Consider the following 23141-nt stretch of genomic DNA (forward strand, 5'->3'; position numbering starts at 1 on the left):
AGATAAACAGATAGATAGATAGATAGATAGATAGATAGATAGATAGATAGATAGATAGAGCAAGAAAACAAATACCCAATATTAAATATCTCTGAGACACCTGAGAGATTAGAAAACAGAGGCACTAGTTATATTGAAAATTTTTTTAACATTTTAAGGTGCAGTTAGTGCGAGCAACGTATGTTTTAGCAGTAAAAGAATTAAAAGATTACCTTGTCAGCTGTTTAATAGTTTTATTACAAAACAACCATGTTAGGAAAGTGTCAAAAGTAGAAGTAAACACTTAAGTAAAAACTAAATAAACATGCCAAGAGCTATGGTTTAAAAATCCTAATGAATATACTTGGCCAAACCCAGACTCAAGACACAAATTTACTTTGCCACTTAACAAAAAATGAAGCAGAATGCCCTTCATTTTCAGTGTATTTTTAAATGTTTGCGCATGTGTATTCCTGCAGGCAACTGCAGAATAATCAAGTATGAAAACAAAAACAACCCCTTTCAGGTTGAATGAGCAAGCCACATAAAAACGCTCAATATACTCCAGGACAGCCAGGGCCATTACACAGAAAAATGCTGTCTCAGAAAACCAAAAACCAAACTTCAATATAAATGTTTAAGAAAACACCAGTATCATGTAGGAAATATAATTCATGAAAAATTACTTTTCTTCATTAAAACTATCTTCTTTAAACTTGGAAATGATACACAAAAGAGTCTATGGGATATGTGGCCCTTCTGTGATGCTAACATCAGCAGAGTACACAGATTTAGTCTAACACTAAATCTGTAGAGAGACAGCACTGAGACTGTGCCACATCTATAATAACGCCATTGGTGGAAGTGGGCCGTGTACCAACTGCTGATCTTCATCTCTTTTCCAGTGCTTCTCCAGTGCCAGCTTCTTTTTAGCTAGTTGGAAGTGAAGCATCTATCTTCCCCATGGCTTCATCCTGGAAGAGCAGCTTTCGGAATATATTTGCATAAAATGGTCCATACACCTGTTTGTTGAGATTCACGATGTTTGCGTACTGGCAGCCAAGCACTTCCAGTTCCTGCTGAATGACATCGAGGCCGCCTGGCATGGGAGGCAAGCTCTTCTGAGCACTTGGAAGACAGAGCAGGCTTTTCATATACAACTGGATCCGTTTATCTAAAGGAAAAAGTGGTATCTTTACTGTTCCATTACTGAAGCACACAGTCTTTAATGATAAGCAGTAAGGTTCCCGTTTACCTGCCTCTACTCAAGTGGCATTACAGTTCTTCCCATTAAAAAGAGAGAGCATTTCTTTATCTGTCAAATCTGAACTGGCTTTGTGACCTGTTTTTGCTAATAATGTACAATGTTATAGAAATGCCAGGTTGCCGACAGCATGTCTGAACGTTAAGATGCATGACTGACACCCACTTTGCTACCGTCAACCATGTGAATAAGGCTGAAACTGCTGGAGAATGAGACCAAAGACAAAGAAACCATGCTCTCTGAAGCTCCGTAGAGAGAGCCTCTAGATGAGCAACCTCCCAAAGCTCCGGATATGAGTCTAGCCAACAGGGCTACCAACCTAAGCCACAGCTAGCCACAGAAACAAAGGAGTTTAACAAGGCAAAGAACGACTTAGCTGCCCTACTAAATAAAAGAAACTCAGGCTATAGAGTTTGGGAGTAACATTTATAAACAGAGATAGTTGATTAGAAAAAAAAAAACAGTGCTTTTGTGAGGTATAATTCTTTTATAAAAGTCTATGCCCAACATCCTCCACAATCATTACTGAAGCTGGCACTGCCAAATTTAGCCAACATCATGTGTCTTTGGGGTTTTTTTGTTTTGTTTTTATAATGGCAATTTAAGATCAGGGATTTCACACTGAAATCCAAATTTTTGGTTGTACAAGCAAACAATCTAGAAACCCAGCACACATAGAAGTTTAACTGAGGAAATCTGGCCACACATCTCGTTTATGCAGAGATAGCTGAAGGGCCTGCCTGTGACTCTGTTCTGGTTAAAAGCAGTACTCTCCAAAGCACCCAGGTTTGGTAATTAAGTATCTAGCTTCTCTGCAGGAGGCAGTGAGAAAAGGCTGCTACAGTGCCTCCCCTAGCTGCCTCACTGCATCTGACTTTGTGACTACTGTATACAAACAAATGCATGCACAGATTTGGCTACAGCCTCAGCAGACAACTAGTAGTGCCAACCAGGCTTCCTTCAACACATACAGCTTCAAGGACTCTCCCTGGCTTTGGAAACAAAACCCTCATCAATAAGAATGTTTACTAATAACACAGTCCACTGAGCACAGGCAGCTGTGACATTAAATGAAACTTTCTTTCTCCCTTAGAGAAAAAGTCATGAAGCCTGGGGTGACCTCAAACATATATGGCTGAACTATACCTCTTCTTGCCTCCACATCTCAAGTTGTGGGATTTACAGACATATGTCAATGTGCCTGGCTTTGGATATTAACAAGACCCTTATTTTCAACCTTTCCCCACAAAGTACACTTTAGCCAGAAGTGACCTCAGAATGTTCAAGTTTCTAAAGTCCATGTCTCAGACAGAATATTTCCCCTTCTTAACTCCTGCCCCATCCCATTCCACCTGTCCAGATCTCCAGTGCCTATTCTAAAGTAACTTCTCTGACCATCTGCCACATGCTCACATACCAGATCACTCTCGGCGGGAAATGTGTTTCTCCTATCTTAAGGGTGAGCTGGGAAGGGGGTAAGAGACTATGTCTCTTTATATTCCTGGCCTGATCCATGGCACAAAAATCCTGACTGAAATAAAATGAGAACAGAATGAAAAAAGTTGATAAATACCAAACCAAAAACAATGGAAGCCTGAGAATGGAGCCGGGAAAAGGCAAGCATAGACAATATAATTCTCATCTGTGTATTTCAACAACAGGAGAAATGATTCATGTATCAGGCTATTGAAAAAAAAAATCACCTCTCAAGAATGTAAATGGCTATAGGCATGCACAGACAATACATGATCCACAGATAATTTTTACTTTTATGTACATATATATGGAAACGTTTTGGTTTGAAAGAAAATTTCCATTATAATTATCTTTTCAAACAGTTGTGGTAAGAAGTGGAATGCCCTTGGCAAGTGTACTCACATCAACTGAAAACACAAGGTGGCAGAGAATGGGTGCCATGCACAGGGAGAGCCTTTCCTATATGCAAAGGTCTAAGGGCTTAATTTATACCAGTTTCTCATCATGCAAAAACCCAGTGACCTTTCCTGTTGGGCTGGCTGCCTCTTGTAGACCTAACTTCATCACATATACAATTCAAATACTTTATCACAAGAAAGCCTAAAAGTAAAATCCTTCCAAAATGGTTATTTCTATAGGTGGTTCTGTCTCCTGTTTGGACAAGACAACTTTTTAGGCCAATACTACAAAGCATTTGTTCATTCTGAAGCAGCCAAATGAAGTCCCTTCCAAAGACCTGTCCTTGGCTTCCAGAGTAAAAAAAGAGACACTCAAGACAGTTACTCAAGTAGCTAAGGAAATAATACTTTGAATAAGATTTCAAAAATCCTTGCCACGTGCAGAGGAGGCAAAGCTGCCCTTGAGAGAGCTGGGAAACAAAAACTGCTTTACCAGATTTTAACAGGCATTTCCTGCCTTTCCTCCTTCCTTTCCATTTGATATCCAGGGCACAGGTACACTGTGAGTTCAGACAACTTAAGACTTCCGCTCTGCTCAAAGCACAACAGTTAGGAATAGGAGCCCCAAGGCAGGGAAGCAGGTAAGAATACCAAGTCTGCCCTGTTATTTCACCATGGGTACTCTACAGCAGATATTAAATGCCACCTACAGACTCAGCGCTAGGTATAGAAACAGAAGACACACCCCTGTGCTCATGAGTCTATATAGTATCGGGAAGCCAGAAGCAGGGATCTCTTTCTTCAGGAGCACACCTCTCAGATTACAACTCCTCTAGAGGCAAAGAGGGCAAAGACAGGTCAGCATATGGGGCATAAACATAAGGGCTCTAACAAGCGGCTGTGCCAATTATCATTGTCAACTACCTGTCTCCCCTTGGTAGCAGCCTCTATTGCCACTGACCATGCTGCACACTGGCACTGATCCTTTTGGGTATCAAGGTGAGGCTTTGGCCCACCTAAGTAGCCTGTATCCTGTATCCTAGCCCGAACTGCTAGTATCCTATGTTCCCAGGGATAAAAAGACCATTGCAGGGCCGCTCAGCCCATAATAAGATGTGCCCACACTATTGCAGCAACAGCACTGTATTTGGTAAGCTTACAGCTTAATCCCAGAATGTTAGTACATTCTAATCCCATATTCTTCCCTCCTTCAAGACTTTATTTTTCAGTCTGCAGTAACTGAGCACATTTTACAAAGACCTGCTTTTGTCCTCTTTAAGGGTTAACAACACCCTGATTTGGGGTAAGGGAGCCATGTCCGCCCTACTCTCACTGATACTCTGGTTCAGCAGACTGTCCAGGACATGAGTGTACATTTCAAGATTCAGTTCTTTTGCCTCTAATCACCATGACCAATTCAAGGGCAGAACCTGACCCACAGCTAGGCCACCAAAGCCAACGGGACTCCATGCTGGGTCACTGTTTAGCTAACAGAGAAGTAAGGCTCTCAGTTCCTGTTTGACTTAAACATGGAAGGATGATGGGCATCCTTGCAGGCATCCAGCCTACAGGAAGACAGTGCTGAGAGAGAGCATCGAAAAACTAGAATCTCTTATCACACTGTCAGCAGCCTGCCCCACCCTTGGCCCTCTCAGCTGTAGGAGAAAACTGCCCTTTTTACCTAAATTAGTCACAGGTAACAGAAAGAGTCCTGATCCATACTGCCAACTCTCTAACCCAGCCTAATACTGAGAAGGTTATTTACTTGACCAGCTAGGTCAATGAGAGCCCACCCATGATGCCTCTCAGTTTCAATCTATTACTCTGTCTCTTTAATTCTGACCAAGAAGAGGGCCTCAGTTCTCCCAGGGATGCTCATGGAGAAACCATTACCCTCATTCTGTGAGTGTGCTGAGAGTAGCTCTGAGTTGCACATTCACCCAGGATTTCCACACCATCATGTACTATCAAGCCCACTTGCTGGATAGTTCTGATAGGCTCTGAAGGACCACCCCCACTTCTTATGAACAGAGGAGTCAGACCTATGTAAACAACAGCATTTCTCTATACTTTTACTATTTGTCCTCCAAAAGTGAAAGCTAAGCATCAGTGCTGCCTAGTTCTACATCAACTTGACACAAGCCAGAGTTGTCTGAGAGGAGGAAGCCTCAACTGAGAAAATGCTTCCATAAAATTGGGCTTTAACCAAGCCTGTTGGGCATTTCTCTTATTTAATGATTCATGGGTGAGAGCCTAGATCACTGTGGGTGGGGCCATCCCTGGACTGGTGGTTCTGGGGTCTATAAGAAAACAGGCTGAGCAATTTACGGGGAGCAAACCAGGAAGCAGCACCCCTCCATGGCCTCTGCATCAGCTCCCACCTCCAGGTTCCTGCCCTGTATGAGTTCCTGTCCTGTCTGCTTTTGATGATGAACTGTTATATGGAACTGTGAGTAAAATAAACCCTTTCCTTCCTAAGTTGCTTTTGGTCATGGTGTTTCATGCCAGCAATAGTATGGCTGTATCTCATGCTCAACATCCAATTGTATCACAGATGTTTCAGATTTGGCTGGGCTCTTTGTTTACTTTTGTTATAGAGTCTGGAGTGAACTTGATGGGCTGAACATCTCTAATCTGGAAATCTAAAATCTGAATTGCTTTTAGTACTATGTTTAATACTAAAATATGACTGACACTTATACAGCAAGTTAAAGCAAACTAAAGTAGAAACTAATTAAAAAATAAAGAAAACTCACCCATCAAGGTACAGACAGGATTGTCCTTCTCTTCAAGGCTTGAAAACTGACCAACAAGATTAGCTTGAACCTGAGCATTTAAAATGGACGAGCCTCTCTCTTTCAGGGCTTTATTAACTTCAGCACAGGTCTGAACACCAATAGAATTCAAGGCTTCCTTCAAGTTAAAGGTCCTACACAACATAGAGCAAACTGCATTAGGCCAAGTCTGGGTCTTCAGGCATCTTTCTGTTTTGTTTTTAAATATACTAACTTATTGCAAATGCTTAGTAATTTTCTCTTATAAGCAACAATTGTTCTTATTAAAATGAACAGAAAATAGTGCCTCTCCCAACTGCCAATGTTCACACTTAATAGGTTTTAAGTGCTGAAAACCATGCAATATATACCCAGTGTCTAATGGAAGTGTAAAACACCATTTATTTAAAAGATTTATTTATTATGTATACAATGCTTTGCCTGCAGGCCAGAATGGGGCAACAGATCTCATTATTGATGGTAATGAGTCACTACGTGATTGCTGGGAATTGAACTCAGGACCTCTGGAAGAGCAGACAGTGGTCTTAACCTCTGAGACACCTCTCCAGCCTTGTAAAACCCCATTTATAGGTTTAGCAAAAGGGACAGGAAATATTCATTTACTTCTTAAATCCACAACTCTGATTCATTCAAATATATTTTTGAAAAATTTATCTCACATATATCAGGCTGAATGTATGTATGTGCACTAAATGTACATCTGGTAAATATGTAGGCCAAAAGAGGTCATCAGATCCTCTGGAACTGGAGTTACTCAAGATAGTTTTGAGCTGCCATGTGGGTGCTTGGAACTGAACCCGAGTCATCTGCAAGACCAGCCAAGTACTTTTAACTATCTCATAGACATTTTTTAATGAGTTGAATAGACAAATTTTCTGTGCCTATAGGAGTAAATCTTTAACACCAACAGAGATACTGAGAATCCAAATTACCTAAAATATTTGACTGATCATGACCAAAGGCAATAAACCCCCCATTACTACTTTCCAGGAACTAATGTCAAATACACAGTCTAGACCTTATAAACAGTAAGTAAGGAGTATGTCATTTAATCAATAAGGGAAGAGGGAATTAGTCAGGGTGTTTGTTAGATCTGCACTATTAAAGAATTGAAATGAAATAGGCCTCGGAAGATGGAGAAAACAGGGAACAGGACAGAGGCCTACCACAGAGGGCCTCTGAAAGACTACCAAGCAGTGTATTAAAGTAGATGCTCAGACTCATAGCCAAATTTTGGGCAGAGTGCAAGGAATCTTATGATAGAAGGGGGAAGAAGAAAGACCTGGAGGGGACAGGAGCTCCACAAGGAAACTAACAGAACCAGAAAATCTGGGCACAGGGGTCTGAGACTGATAATCCAACCAAGGACCATGCATGATGATAACCTAGAACCCCTGCATAGATGCAGCTCATGGCAGCTCAGTGTCCAAGTGGGTTCCCTAGTAAGGGGAACTGTCTCTGACATAAACTCAGTGCCTGGCTCTTTGATCACCTCCCCCTGAGGGCTGAGCAGCCTTTCCAGGCCACAGAGGAAGACAATAAAGATAGTCCTGATGAACCCTGATAGGCTCTGAGGGAATGGGAGGAGAAAGGGAAGGCAGGATTGTGAGGAGATGAGGGAAGGGACTACAGTTGGGATACAAAATGAATAAATCGTGATAAAAATTTTTTTAAAAAAATACAAAATAGAATAATTGAAATGGTATTATCATGATCTAGAAAGGGTTCTTTTGTATCACTGTGAAAAATGTGAATTACAGAATCAGATGAGTAGTTGCCTAGAGATAGGAGGAGCATAATGGAGTAAATTAGGGCTAAGTCTGATGTACTAAAGGGCTTGATTCAGATCCAGGCTCTACCACTGAATTTGCTAGATGCCAGTGTTAGCTCTGAGCAGGATGTTAAGTGTAAAGTAAATGCTCAGTAAGAAAAGCATGAAAATGGCACATCATCCCTGGTGTTCTGCCTTAACTGGAATCTGCTCTACACTCATGCTGGGGCTACCTCTGGGGTCTACAGTCCAAGGGTACATTGTACATTGTACAATCTTTTCCCTCTGATGTCTTAATCCACTATAAAGTAGTGCTCTTAACTTTCTCCTGCTTTCAGTCAGTAAGTTCTTAGGCTAAAGGAAAAAAATAAATTTTAATATAAGCCAAGGCTCCCTAGTCACAATAAAAGCAAAACCTTATGACATATCCCAAACCATATGCAAATAACATCTGGACCTACAGATGGTCTGAGATCATCTGCTTGTTTTTTATTATGAATGCTGCTATTCTTTCTATAAGGCGAGTATGTGGGCAGTGAATGAATTTATTTCCTATAAAGGAATGTTTCTGCATTATATGAAACGTCTAGTAAACAGTAAAATAAAAGCACAAGAAGGATGACTAAACCTAAACAGTTATTAATAACTAACAACTGTAGGCTTAGATTTTTTTTCATCTAACCTAATTCATTTAGGGTTCTTAAACACTCAGACCTCCCTTTCACCCACTGACCAGAGGTAGGGAAGAAAGGAAGTTATTAGGTAAAGGGGGTTGTAGATCTCAACTGAGTCTTCAAAGAAACCAGAAACTTTCACTTCAAACATTCATTGAGTATATACACTGCATCGGGCACCTATAGTAGGAGTCACACATTAATCATTTATTCTCACAGTTCCAAAATAGGGAAAATTAGTATCCTTTTTTATGTGTATGTGGTTATGATGTGGTGTGGTGTATATGTTCACTCATGTGTGTTCTTGTCAAGGCCAGAGATAAATTTCATGTGTCTTCCTCTATTAATCTTCATCTTACTTCTTGAGTTAGGGTCTTTCACTGAATGTGAGGGGAACTATTTTGGATAGACTGGCTGGCCAGCAAGCATCCGGGGTCTGTCTCTCTCTGTTTATCTGTCTAGCACTGGGATAACAGACACACTCCCCCATCCTCAGCTTTTATGTGGCTGTTGCAGGATCCAAACTCAGGTCCTCACGCTTGCAAAGCAAACATTTTGTCCACTGAGCCAGGTCCCCAGCCTCTATTATTCTCTTTCCACGTGAGAAAGAAGGCTCAGAGAGACTCAGAAGCATGTTCATCACACATAAGAAGACAGTTTCACAGCCGAGTTTGGCCTGGTCACCTGATCAGAAAGCCTGTCCTCTTTAGTTTCTACATGTTGTTTCTGTATACATCATATTAACACATGGCAGCACTCAGTACTCAATAAACAGTGAAAAACATTTCTGGAAAGCAATGTTCCCAGTGTGAAAAGATGTAGATACATCAACTTTAGGGACAAAGAAAGGTATTGTTTCTGTGTGGGTCCTGGGTCCTGAACTACGAACTAAGGTATGTGGCAGGTCAGTATCAGAGTCAGCAGAAAGGGTGGGGCTTTAGACAGTAGGACAAGAAGAGGTTTAGCTTTCCCACTTCCACCCACACCACCTAAGACAAACCCTATCCTCTGAGCTTCAGCCCAAAATGAGAAGTGCAGTTCCCAAGCTACTGAGATTCCTACTGTAGGTTTTAGCACACAGTTTATGTTCTTTATAGCAAATGGGAGGATAAGTGTATCTCTCTTCATGGCAGGAACAGAAGATAGAACCCTAAAAACAACGCCACGTGAGATTCATGGAAACACTGACAAGACCTGTCTTCCGATATAGACAGTGTCCCAATGGGATGGCCCTAAAAGCAAAAAGCCAAGTGAGATTATAATATCCAGTGAAAGAGCAACACTGGGGATGGATTCAGCAAAAGCATAACTTCCCTCAGGCTGACGGTAGACAGGACTGTCCACTTTAAAGCCTTCATTGGTTGGATCTATTAAAGTCAGTGGTCATCTCTTCAGAAAAAAGGGTAGAGATGACCCATCAAAGCCCTGCCTGACAAAGCAGTTTTGCACATGGCTCTGTGTTCTGTTAGTTTTGCTTTCCCAGAGCACTGTCAAGAAAAACTCTGTGCACACTACTGAAGGGGAAACATGGCACGTGTCAGAGAGCACACCGCTGCCTCCTATGCAAGGACATTTAGAACTTTCAAGACACTGGATGACACTGAAGAAAGAGGAGATTCAAGAAATTTTAAAGCCAGTGCTGACTGCTGCATCCACATGGCCAAGGTGATTACCTGTTTTGGTTTGGGAAACACATGCAAAATGTTCCTATGTGATGAAGCAAATACATACATACATACACGAAGAACTTACTCTTTATTCATGCCTTCCAGCAGAACAGTGGAAATCCTTTTTAACCTGTTTGCAAGCTCAGGCAGGCCTTCTGTAATAGCACCCATCATGTTGTTGGTAATTAGGGATACGCAGGCAATCATTTTCAATTGATTCAGCTTTTCTGTCAGTTCCTTAAGTCGTGTTCCATCTGTCATGAGTGTCTAGCATATTTGTTGAAGCACAATGCCATGAAAATGTAAAATAAGCAGTGTCATACCCACATTCTCATTTTTATCTGATTTTAGTTAACACACCATATGGAACACAGACAGACCATCTGACTCAAAGTCAAAACTCAAGAATTAAGATACTAGGAATCTTGGGGGAGGAAAAAGTCACTCACCTCTGGTAAGACTTTTTTCTGATAATCCCACTGAAGTAGTTTCAAGTAACAACTATTTAGCACCAGCAAAGGGCTTAGGCTTGGCATGGAACTATGTTCAGCTCCAGGAGCTACAGCAGTCTCAGAAAGTAATTCTTCATCTATAGACTCTTTTAGCCATTCTGTAGTTTTACTGAGGGCATCTAAGGAGGAGAAAAGCCATACATACAGTTGTTCATTAGCAAATTGGTCTTTTGGTTTATATATTCAACATGACAGATTCTATGTAGGACCTAGGCATGAATGAAAAGACACAGCCATGGCCCTAAGTCCTTATGGAGAGACAGACCTATAAATAACTATTGCTTATAACAGAATACAATGAATGCTAGAGGAATGTGAGAGAAGAGGGACTATTCAGAGTGCTTAAGAGAAAACACCTGAAGGGCAGAGAGGAGAAAAGACTGGCTGGCATGCTATCAAGAAGAATACCCACTTAAAAACTTAAAAATGACAGCATATGGCACGTTCGGGAAACAGTCCATCATATAGGTATTGCTGGTCCATAAGGGACTAGAGAAAGAACAGCTCCTGCTGACATTGGTTTGGCAGTCAGAAACCAGCTTACCCAAAACTTGCTCACAAATGACCTTGAATTTGGACTCAATGCATTAAGCCTTTAGCACCTCTTGTTGCTGATTAGAGCTATACATTCGCCAAGATCCAGTGCGTGCTTATGTTCCCATATCCCATATTTTCATTCTCCTATTAGATTTAGGTTATAAACATCAACTCTGGGAAATAAAGACTCTTTGCACAATTCTATCCAACATGAAACTGACATAGTCAGATATATCTGTTAGAAATTCTTCATTGAGACGAAGGCTGAGTACATGAGAGGCAGCTGAAGTCCAGTTGAGAGAGTAAATGGACAAGGATTTGAAAATGGAAAGCAATTATGGGAAAAGAAAAATGTCATTATTTAGGAGTAGTGTGCATAGGGACCACTTGAGTTAAAAGTATGAAAAGCTTGTAGGGTGTGTCCATATCCCTACCTAGGACAGCTGAATGGTTTCTTATGTCCTGAGACATGAGGTGTAGTTAGAGGACTAACGGCATAGAGTCCTCCCACAGCGTCTTGAAAGCTACCATCTATTTGCTGGTCGTTAAATCCACAAACATGTTTGTTTCATCCCCTCCCCCCTTAGCCACTCTGTAACAGCTTCTCTTCTGAGGACACCCCTCCTGCAACTCACTTCTTGGTTTCTGTGATTTTCATCCTTATTTTCATCCTCCGCACCTGGGTTCCTCTTCCTCTGTCTGTTCTATAAACACACCTCCAAGGACAACCAGCCCACCTCCATTTGTTACTCTCCAATCTCCCTAGACACCTTACTCATCTTCATCCTTTTCCCTACCATCCACACCCCAAAAGGTTCCCAGCTCTTTACCTCCAAGCCTCACTCCTCTCCTTTGGTTTCCTTATGCGAATGAGCAGGCAGGAGGGGTGAAAAGATGGAGTGGCAGTAGCACACTGTGCACAGTGCTTCCATCGTCAGGACAGGTACAGAAGACTGTCACAGCTACAGACAATACTCAGACACTTAGCAAGCAGTGAGTTTCTAGTGTTTACTTATGCTTGTTTTTAAGAAACAATTTACTTGTTTCCTGTACATCACAATGCATATCTACATGGGCATATAATAATTTCATAAAGTAAAATGCCCCACTGTAAAATGCCCACTTTGGTCAGTTTTGACCATTTATGATCTGTGAAACGGCTGTCCCAAACCAGACAAAAACTATTTCCATCACCCCAGGAAGTTCTCTCCTGTCCCTCTCTAGACACTCTGTACTCAGCTGCTCTGAACTACTTACGTCAGGGATTCGTTTTGCCTATTATGGTAACTGTAACAAATCATCCAGTTCATAGCCTGTTTCTGAGATTATCTATGCTGTCAATACACATAATTTATTTTTTCTTTGGTGGGCTTTAAAAAGAACTTTTGAAAACTTTTTACTTTTAAAGAGTTGAAGATTCATGAAGTAAAGAACCAGCAAGCCAGCACAGAGTATCTAAAGCCCTTCACCTAGCTGCTACCATGTCAAACAACATCACAAAATAACCACAGCACCCTGTCAAAACCAAGAAACCAAATCTGACTTCAGCACAACAGCGGTAACTTACAATGCAGGATTTCATCAGTCTTTACATGCATTCTTTATGTATGTGTATAGCTCCAGGCAACACGTTATGTATGTAATTTAATATAGGCATCAGGGTACTGAATTATTCCATTTACACTCAGAGTGAGGTGGGGAGGGAGGAAAGAAAGGAGGGGAAAGAAGAGGAAGAGGGAGAGACAGACCTCCCTCATGTTACGTCTTATTACCTGCCCTCCCAACCTTAGCCACTGATCAATTGAATCAAGTAACAAGTCACGATTACAGATTGAATGTCCTCCGAATTTTGCATTTTGAAGCCTTAATTAGAATTCCAGGGTATGATATCTGGAAGTGAAGCCTCCAGGTAATTAATTCGAGTTAGATGAGCTCACAAGGGTAGAGTGCTCAGACAGCATCATGCCTTTCTAAGAGACCCACACCAGCTCTCTTTTTCCACATGTACACACTGAGACACAGACATGTAAGAAGCAAGAAGGATGTCTGAGGAGCTAGAGAGGCGGTCCAGAAGTTAAAAGAGCACTGCCTGCTCTTCTAGAAGACCTGAGTTCGATTCCCAGCACCCACATAGCAGCTCACGATTATCTTTATCTCTAGTTCCAGGGGCATCTGATGCCCTCTTTTGGCCTCCATGTGTACCAGGCAAGCATGTGATGCACAGACATATATACAGGCAAAACACCCACACACATAAACTGAACATTACTTTAAAAAAAGAGATGGGTGTCTGAAAGCCAAGAAGAAAGTTCTCAAGAGAGGGGCTTGGTGGTGGCACCTGCAATCCCAGCAAGTGGCTCCCTACTCAGTGTCACCCATACCCACTACAGGCCGTTTCTAAAACAGGGCAGAAGCAAGCCAAGAGACACCTTATTTCTTGCGACTGATTTTGTGAGAGTAAGTGTCACTTCCAGTAGAGGGGCTAAGCAGAAATAGCCTGCTCCCAACGGAGCTCAGAAAGTCATACAGAGAATGCAGCACATGACTGCAGTGTCAAATCTGTACTGCTGATTAACAAACTCAATGAAGGGCAAGCTAACAGCAAAGCAAACAGGGCATGACTCAGGACCTGTGTAACACATTCTCCCTGCAGGAGAAATGGCCGGTGAATTGTTAGCACTGTGCCTTGGCTAACTTACCTAATACAATGCCACATCTGCTATTCCATTTCCACATCTGTAAACTGGACCTACAGAACAACAGTCCCTTCCTGCAACCGTGGTAAGAATTGAAATGAACATATGCAACACTCTGAGACTCGTTCTGGCAAATAAGAAATGTCCAGTAAGGGTTAGCAATTGTGATGTTCACACAATCAGCTCCCCAGACACCTTAGGGAGCAGGGAGACTATCTCTACTTGAACTGGATTTGGTATCTGAAACACAGGTTTGGTATTTGGTATTTGGCCTGAACCAGGTTCTTTGTCACAGAACAGCTGTGTGAGTCAATGCTAAAGTTACCTCACCCAGCATGAGCTCAAAAGCATGAAGAATACGGATTTGTTTTTAGGACCAATTAGAGCTTTTGCTTCAAACAGTGTAATCTCAGCAGATCCCCTTAAAGAAAATTCAAATCTCCACAGGAATGATATGTAAGAAATATGACAAAACAGGAAACTCAGTTGCCCAGCACAATTCTTACTATAACGCAAAGACTGTTCCAAAAAGGAGGAAGAGAGAAGTGGTGGGTGGGCTGGGAGACCCCCTGAGCCTACATCTCCCATGTAACTTGTCTGAACTGTCCAAAGCGTTTCAGTGAGCACCACTTTTCAGAGGGGCTGCTTACTCCAGACAACAGGTGGCAGAGGAAGAGCAAGGCATTAGCCACCCGCCTTAGTAAGTTAAGCAAGAGGGATTCAGACGGGAAAGTATCTTCAGGAGGCTTGGCTGCCACTAGACTTTGTTGTTTACTGAAGACCTCGCTCTCCGAAAGCACAGAAATCTCCTTAAGTCATCATGAAACGGATTCGTTTCATCTCTTGACTTATGACAGGCTACCTCAGCAAATGTTGGCATTTGAGGCTAGATAACCTTTTGCTGAGGGGCACTTCACTGACCCTTCTGGGATATTTAATGGCACCCTGACCTCTATGCCTGCTAGATGCCAGTCATGATGCCAACCATCAGAATAGGACAGTCAAAGGTCCCTAGACATGGTTCAATGAGGGTGGGGGAGGCGCAGGCAAAGACTCCCCTTCTGAAGAGCACTGACTTAGATGACAATTTGTATCCATGTAGCTGTTCCTCACGAGTTTCCACTAACTCTGAATTCCATATCTCCTACCTCATGAGCCAAATGAAATCATACTGAAGACTCTTCTAGAAGGATTTAGGTTTAGAGGCAATTGTTCTACTGGGCTGTGACAGCCTTACAGCAAAATTCACTTTGTTCTACATTAGACCCAGTTCTAAGATTTCCCACTAGAAGCAAATTGCTTTTTGTATGATAGCTCTCATAAAAGCATCCATTTGATAGACGTTATAAGGTATCAACTGCCAAGAGGAACAAACTAAATGCAGATGCAGATTTTTTTTCAACAACAATAGAAAAAAATAAAGAGCAGATTGCAATTCTTCCTTGAAGTGGGGTACTTCAACAGCGGTAACTTATGACTGGTGCTGTTTGCTACACTGAAGCCACACCACCTCCAGAATCTCAGGCCTGTTTCTTCTCAGTGACAAACACTTCTCTTGGTTTGATTGCCCCGTTTATAAAGATAGAAAAGGTGTTTTATTTGAAAGATATCCAACAGAGAAAGTGTAGTGGAGATACAGCGTGATGGCTAATCAGCATTTAGACTGTACATTTAATCATTCACAGCTGACACAGTACATGTCCAGTTATCTCCAATTAAAGCCACAGTGTAGCTTGGTAGATCCAAATTCTGGCTGCCTTGAGAATCACCCAGGGGATTTAAAAAGAAAAACAACCATTCTGTGCACAGCTCCCAGCTCCTGGAGTTTGTGACTTCTTTGTCTAAGGCTTGGGAATGGGTATTTAAATGCCCAGGTCACACTGACAGACAGTCAGAACTACAGACGACATGGGTTTACACTGAAATATCTATACTGATCTCCATGTCGACATTTCACTCCTGAAAGCCTGTACACTGACTGTTCCATGGCCCCAAATGTAAGGTCCACAGGTGAGGTATCCTGTAACCTCCAAAAGTCTTGGGGAGACTGGTAAAGCTTCTCAATTTGCTCATCTATTCTGTGGTAACTACTGGTGACCTTCTATATGACAGGTACTGTACCAAGCACTGGGCATTCACAGATGAATACAGCTGAAGCTCTGGAGGCACTTCCCCTGGAGAGGGAAGCAGAACATGCAGTGCTATGACAGTGACATCTAGTGCTCCCAATTTTGGACAGTGCTCTAATTTCAGTTAGAAAAACATCTATTCTTTGTTATGCCTTTTTTTTATGTCTTCTTTTCCAATTATCAATTAAGAGGACTCCCTAGCGAGAGGTTGGCTCAGCTAAGTTTATGTCCATTGGGCTCTTTCTGGGGACTCAATGTTGTCAGACCGTTCAGGCATGGCCCTTGTCTGAAGCAAACATTACCCCATCTGTTGACATACTCTGGCTTTCCTTAATTTGCCCTAGTGTGGCTCATGCATTTTAGCTGTTCTTCCTATTCTGAGAACAGTCCTCATCCTTCCACCTTTTTTTTTTTTTTTTTTTTTTTAGCTAGATTGGCTTCTGTAGTTTGTATCACAATCCAGCTAATATAACACAAAAGAGAAAATTCAAAGAAACAGATAAAAGCCACAGATTGGCTTGGCCTTACATTTGAGAGGCCTGGCTTCCGCCACTCTGCTCTTTATTTGGAGTGATTTTTGAGGTCCCTGCTAGGCATCAGTGCATTCTCCTCCTCCTGTCTGTTGTTGTCTTGGCTGCTGTCCTTTTGTTTTGAGATGGGGATCGTGTTGTATAACCCTAACACTCTGATACTCAATACATAGCCCAAATGGTCCTCCAACTCACAGCAATCCTCCTGCCCCAGTTTCCTGAGTTCTGGAATTACAGACATGCTTGACACTGTCTGGCTTAGAGTTTACCTTAGTTAGGGTTTTATTGCTGTGAAGAGATACCATGACCACAGCAACTCTTATAAAGGAAAACATTTAATTGGAGCTGGCTTACAGGTCAGAGGTTTAGTCTATTATCATCATGGTGGGAAGCATGGTGACACACAGACAAACATGGTGCTGGAGAGGTAGCTGGGAGTTCTACATCCTAATCAGCAGCAGGAAGAGAGACTGACAATGGACCTGGATTGGGATTCTAAAATCCTAAAGCCCACCCCCAGTGACACACTTCCTCCAACAAGGCCACACCTCCCAATAGTGCAACTCTCTATGGGCCTGTGGAACCATTTTCATTCAAACCACCAGAGTTCTCTTTAAAATGTTCCTAACTTGCTGGGGCTGGAGAGATAGCTCAGAGGTTAAAAGCATTGGCTGCTGCTCTTCCAGAAGTCCTGAGTTCAATTCCCAGCAACCACATGGTACCTTACAACCATCTGTAATGGGATCTTATTCTATCTTCTGGTATGCATAAAAACAGAACACTCATATACATAAGTAAATAAACCTAAAAAACAGTTCTTAAATTGCTTTATGTGTCTGGCCCAGATAATCATAATGGGATTTGATACATTTCATTGGTATTTAAAAATATGAAATAAGTGCATTAGAAAATCTTATCAGATCTTATTATCTAAATAAACAAAACTGTCTTTTTAAAGATAATCCCATATTATTCCTAAGGGCAACTCAGCTGTTATGCCCAACATTACCTTACTAATACTTAGCATATGCATCTAATCACTGCCTAAGCTTTTCTGAGTATATTCCAAATAAGTTGTTATATCTCTCCTTGGCAAAATGAAATTTTATCCTGAAATTAATTCAGAACTCAAACTACTTTGAATTCCCCCCCCCCTATTTAGTTATAAATATATACAAATCATATACACCTTGGGCCAGGGAGACAGCTCAACAGGAAAGGCAGCTGTTGCCAAACCTGGCAACTGGAGTTTCATCCCTGAGATCCCTGTGTTTGAAGGAGAGAACTGAATCCTGCAAGATGTCCCCGCGCACACGCACACACACACACACCCCGAAAACTCCAGTAAGACTTGTGTCCTGTATTAATGCTTCATGTGAGACTCTTATTTTGATATTATGGCAGGGACCAACTTTTGGCAGGGTGACTTGGGATATAAGTAACTAACACTTACTCTGCTTCCTGCACTCTTGAATTCTCTAACCAAAAATGAATTCTAAGCATAACTGGTTTTGCAGTATTCTTACGTCTATGGAAAAGAAGCGAGTGATTTGAGATAAACAAAACTAGAGTCAAGCATGTACTGAGGAGTTTGCCCGAGCCCTGCAGCGGCCTGCACTGGAAACAAATCTGCATTTGTGCACAAGCACACATGAGCCTACAACCCGGTCTCAGGAAGCTGATACCAAGAACCAAGGCAAGTGCAGGCTTCTCTTTCTTTTCTCTTTCCAATCCTTATCTCAATAGAGCTAAAATGGAGTATTTGAAGTCACAGAACTTCTATTACTAAAGAATCTTTGGTCATCATCTTGTCCCAGGGAGAGCTGACACCCACTGCAATTTGCCCCACTGACAGTTCCAGGAGAGGCAGGGCTGCACTTGTTAAAATGCCTATCCCTCTAACTCCAGTACTCAGGAAGCTGAGACAAGCAGATCTCTGCGTTCATGCCCAGCCTGGTGGTCTACAGAGCAAGTTACAGGACAACTAGGGCTAGAAACCCTATCTGAATAAAGCCAAAAGAAAAAAAATGGCACACACCATGCTCTAAGGCAGAGAAACATCTGGGTTATTTAGGCTATATTACCCACTGACATCATCTAGGGCCTATTAATTTAACCTCAGATTTCCATATGTAAATAGGTGAGGACAGTATCAACCTCTCACAAACTTGAATGAAGCAGTCAAAGAGTTTGACAAAGGTCACAGCATCACCACCAGCAATAGAAAGATGACTATCCAACAATGCAAACAGCTCCAAAGACTGGGAAGGCCAAAACACCTGTCCATTTATTTCCTTGTAAAGATTTTAATTTGCTCTACAGAGCTTAATAAAGGTCTCTAAATTGTGATCACAAGGAAATGTGGTATCATGACCTTGTTACTAAGGAGAACACACCTAATTTCATGTTCTCCATGTGGCTGCACAATCTATGTGCTCCTGTGCTGCCATTGTATAAGCCCATTTAAAAGCAGCGTCCATTGTGCTCTGTTTACATAATGCTTCTGTGTTATCATTGTAATAAAAAAAAATATCAGCCTGTTAAAGGTAGGTCAAGGGGAAGGTAGGCCACCCAACAGCCTTCAATCACAGCTAACAAAATCCCAATCAACACAGCTGCTTGCTAGCTGCCATGGCACCTCAAGCTCTTCACTGGAAAAATAAAGGGTAACAGGACCCACCTTACTGGCTATTTGATTGAAGGAGGTCGTATTTGCTCAGTCCCCTCCCTCTCTGTCTCCCCTCCAGTCATAAACTACTAAAACTGCTCCCATCAAAGTGATCAATAATCATCACTGGTCAAGTCTTGGCCTTCGTCTCCTGTCACATCCACGCACGCTTCTCCATTTGCCCTGCCAGATGCCCCCTCTTGATTTTTGTGCTACTCCCCTGACTACTCTCCTAGTCTCTATTGCTGATCTTCCTGCTATGTCACCTCTAGATGCTCAGATGCCCCAGCCAGTCCCCTCAGCATCTACACTCACTCCCTAAGGCCATCTTACCCCATGTAATAAGTGATGAGTGCACAGACTGTGCGAGTCTGCCTGGGTGAGGCCAGCTCCATAAGCTGTGATACAGAAGCAACAATTTAACCTCTCTATGCCTCGTTTTCCCCATTTATAAAGTAGGAGGCAACTTCATGTTCTTCCCTCTTTGCTCCCATGCAATCTATTCCCCATGCAGAAAACATATTCTAAAAGTAAAATTCATATGCTGCTCTCCTGCTCAAGACTCTCCAATGACTCATTAAAACAGCAATGTTCTAGATATCATCATACGATGATCTGCTTTTGTTTCCCTCTCAGCCCATAGCCCATCTAGCCTTCCTTGACTGATCTCCCTTTGGTAACATCTGCTTTGCCCATGCCAAGCATCAAAAATGAGTCTGTGTTTCAGGGTCTCTCTTCTTGCAGCAACCTATGGCCAGAAAGTCCTTTTCCCTCAACCTGCACATACCCCTTCCATAGTTCTTAGCAAACTTTGCTCAAATGTTACATACTAAAGAAGCCTTGCCTCTTTTACAAACACCTCCACCCTCATTTCTGTCCTGCTACTGTTTACTCTATAATAATACATCTGAGAGTTTATGCTCGTCTGTCATGCCTTCCCAATAAAGATACAGCAGATTCTCAACAAACATGTATGGAACAAATAAATGGAAAAATAAGATGTACTCAGCACATTTCCTGGGATAGAATAAACAACTAGAAGTTTTTGGCATCAACTTTTAAGAGGCTTAAAACATGTTTCCATTAACAGGAAAGCCTAAGCTCTTTAGTAACACAACATGAACAAGCACAAAAGTTACAGAATCTTATTTTGAAAAATTTTTGATATAAGCACACATCATATTATACATACTTGGAGTTTCTTCTAAAATTTCCTGGAATTTGTTTCTTTCATATTCCACCAAATTATGTTGAATGTGAGGTCTGATATTCTTAATGACAAAATTTGTCATGTCCATTCTCATGAGGTCCAAGACACGGAATATTTGTCTAAAAATTTTGGAATTGAAACAAAGAAGTGGTTAAGAAGTTCAGTTGAAACTGACCATTACTATCTATATGTCAGAGGCTGGATGAGATAAACCTCTTGAAAAACATCTGAAGCTCTTGAGGTGTCAAAGATCATTCACCAGGGTCATTTTTCAAGGAAGGTTATACATATGTATTCTAAACATCTCCTCCAGATACTGCAAGAGCATCTACTGTGGTAAATACTGACAATACCACTGAGAAACCCACTGTGATTTGAAGAAGCCTGAACACAATGCATAGGATTCTACTACCAGGAAAGAATAAAAACATCTAAGTAAATGAAAGGACAGGGCAGTGAGGCATTGGGGAAAAGTTGTTTTTTAGGCTAAGCAGTCAGTCCTATGCTCAAATTCAGCTTTTCAACTGACCATATCTATGGTCACGCACTATTCCTCAATCTCTTTGTGCCTCTGTTTCTCATGATGAAAAGAGGAGGCAATCCCCTTGGAAGGGTGTTATGAACAGTAGTGAGATAATGAAAAGACAAGTCTAGGAAGTGTTCGTGGTCATTGCTGCTTTATACATACAGCCAGGAAATGGAGCCAGCCTATGTAACTGTTAACTGATGAGTGAGTAATGAAAATGGAGCCAACTGACACCAGTGGCTCTCAGCCTTCCTAATGCTGGCAGCCTTTAATACAGCCCCTCATGTGCTGCTGACCCCAACCAGAAAATTATGTTTGTTGCTACTTCATAACTGTGATTTTGCTGTTATGAACCATAATGTAAACATCTGTATTTTCTACTAGTCTTAGGTGACCCTGTGAAAGGGTTGTTTGAACCCTAAAGAGGTTGTGACTCACAGGTTGAGAACCACTGACTTATACTATAAAATTTTACTAAATTGCTAAAAACAAAAAACAACAACAACAAAAACAGAATTATGAGTTGGGCATAGTGGTGTATGCCTGTAATTCCAGCACTCTGGGAGGCTGAGGCAGGCAGATCTCTGCGAGTTTGAGGCCAGCCTGGCCTACAAAGCGAATCCAGGACAGCCAAGGCTACACAAGAGAAACATATATAGAAAAAATATATAGAATTATAAAATGCACAGGAAAATGCATGTAACTGGAAAACATTCTACTGAATGAAGTGACTTAGATCCAGGAAGACAATCTTCATGTTTTCTCCCATGTAAAGATCCTAGCTTAGACTTTTGAGATTTATGTGTTTGTGTTGTATAAGTGTATGCAAAGGTCAAGAACCAAAAAATAAGCCAGGAAGTTGCAGAAGGCCTAAGAGGATGCGATAGTAAAACATACAGGATATGAAAGTTGGGGAGGGGGAGACATGTGTGAAAATGTTTAAACAGGGATGGACCTGGGGGTGTGTAACAAAAAGATGTATTAAAATCTATATAAAACTCACTGCTTTATAAGCTAACTAAAAATCCCCAATTAAAAAAAAAAAAAAAAAAAAAGCCTGGAATCCCACATGAATGGGTAATGCTGCTCCCAGAAGCCATGGGTCCTTAACCCAAAATCCCATTGTTAGGATTAGAACCTCTCTCTCTGAGTTGTTGCCCAGAAAGGTCCCCAAATTTCCCCCAAAACAACAGGCTACTGCCACTGCTCTTGGTTTTCTACCAGAATTAGAATTAGATTCTACTGCTAAAGATTCTGTACACTTTGTCAAAATAAAGAAATCAAGCTGGAACTAAGAGGGAAGCTCCCTCTGGCTACATAGTGTTAAAAGATTCTGCCCAGACTGCTGGAGGAGAAAAATCATCAATGATTTTATCTAGCTGTGAAGCCTACAGGCTACAATACAGATCTGCTGGGCTGAGGTGGCATAACTGTTTACTGGGTAACCAACTGCCTCCTGATTGGATTTAAGGCCTACTTCACAAAGGGAATATACAGCTGATACTATGACTTGGAAGGTCACATGACATAGAGGGACCCTAATGTTGTTTGACTAAATATACGCATTTGTCAAACTGCCTTCTAAATATCTGTGTTTATACTCAGAGATTAATGCTGCTCTCAACCTCAGACACAGTGGGTGAAGGATACAAGACTGGGTCCCTTCAACATTCCAAAATTAATAGAGGAGGTATCCATGGAGTCCCACCCCTGCTTAGGAACTGTTAGCAGTTAATGGTTGTCAGAACTGGGGGTAGCATTTTCTTCAGTGATTGTGGTACTGGTGAGTTACCAGTGCTCCTGCAAATTGGCAAATAGCTCCACCCATGCGTACGCAAGGAACTCTAACTAAACTCGGTGGATTAAAAAAATGTGGCATCGAGTAGGCAACTATCACCAAAATAAGCACTGGAGATTTGACATCATTTGCCAGTAATACTGGTAACTGGAAGCAGAGCTTCTATAATTTTCCAGAACTCAGCACAATTCTACAAACATATAAAGCCTATTGTACAGATACCTTGAGAAACTGTCAACTTGCTACAAGCTACAAATGAAATTATCTTCTACATACAGACCAGTTTTCATCTTTGCTTCCTAAAACCATGACATAAAACTCAATCTTCAATATGACTTTTATTCATAAAAAAAAAATATAGTTCCCTTCAATGGCAATAGTGGCTCACAGTATGTCCTCTGGAATCACAAGGAAGCTATTATCTACAGTGCTAGACAAGATATTCAGACATGAGCATGAACCTCACATCTCTGGAGAAACTTTAGCAGAGCTGGATGGCTGACCACCAATC

The 23141-nt window shown here is 41.6% G+C and overlaps 1 protein-coding gene across 1 annotated transcript in view; it reads right to left on the reverse strand.

Moving 5' to 3' along the window:
• Positions 1-213: 213 nt before the first annotated feature.
• Positions 214-23141, reverse strand: part of Tcp11l2 (t-complex 11 like 2) — a 38847-nt gene continuing 15919 nt past the window's right edge. Inside the window, exons 6-10 of the mRNA XM_055627978.1 lie at positions 20289-20425; positions 10474-10655; positions 10110-10291; positions 5874-6046; positions 214-1153 (exon numbers count right to left, since the gene is read on the reverse strand). Coding sequence (XP_055483953.1) covers positions 909-1153; positions 5874-6046; positions 10110-10291; positions 10474-10655; positions 20289-20425 — 919 coding nt within the window. The 3' untranslated portion in view covers positions 214-908. The remainder of the gene's footprint in view (positions 1154-5873; positions 6047-10109; positions 10292-10473; positions 10656-20288; positions 20426-23141) is intronic.

Source organism: Psammomys obesus, unplaced genomic scaffold (assembly GCF_907164565.1).
Source record: "Psammomys obesus unplaced genomic scaffold, mPsaObe1.curated_primary_1811, whole genome shotgun sequence".
NCBI lineage: Eukaryota > Metazoa > Chordata > Mammalia > Rodentia > Muridae > Psammomys > Psammomys obesus.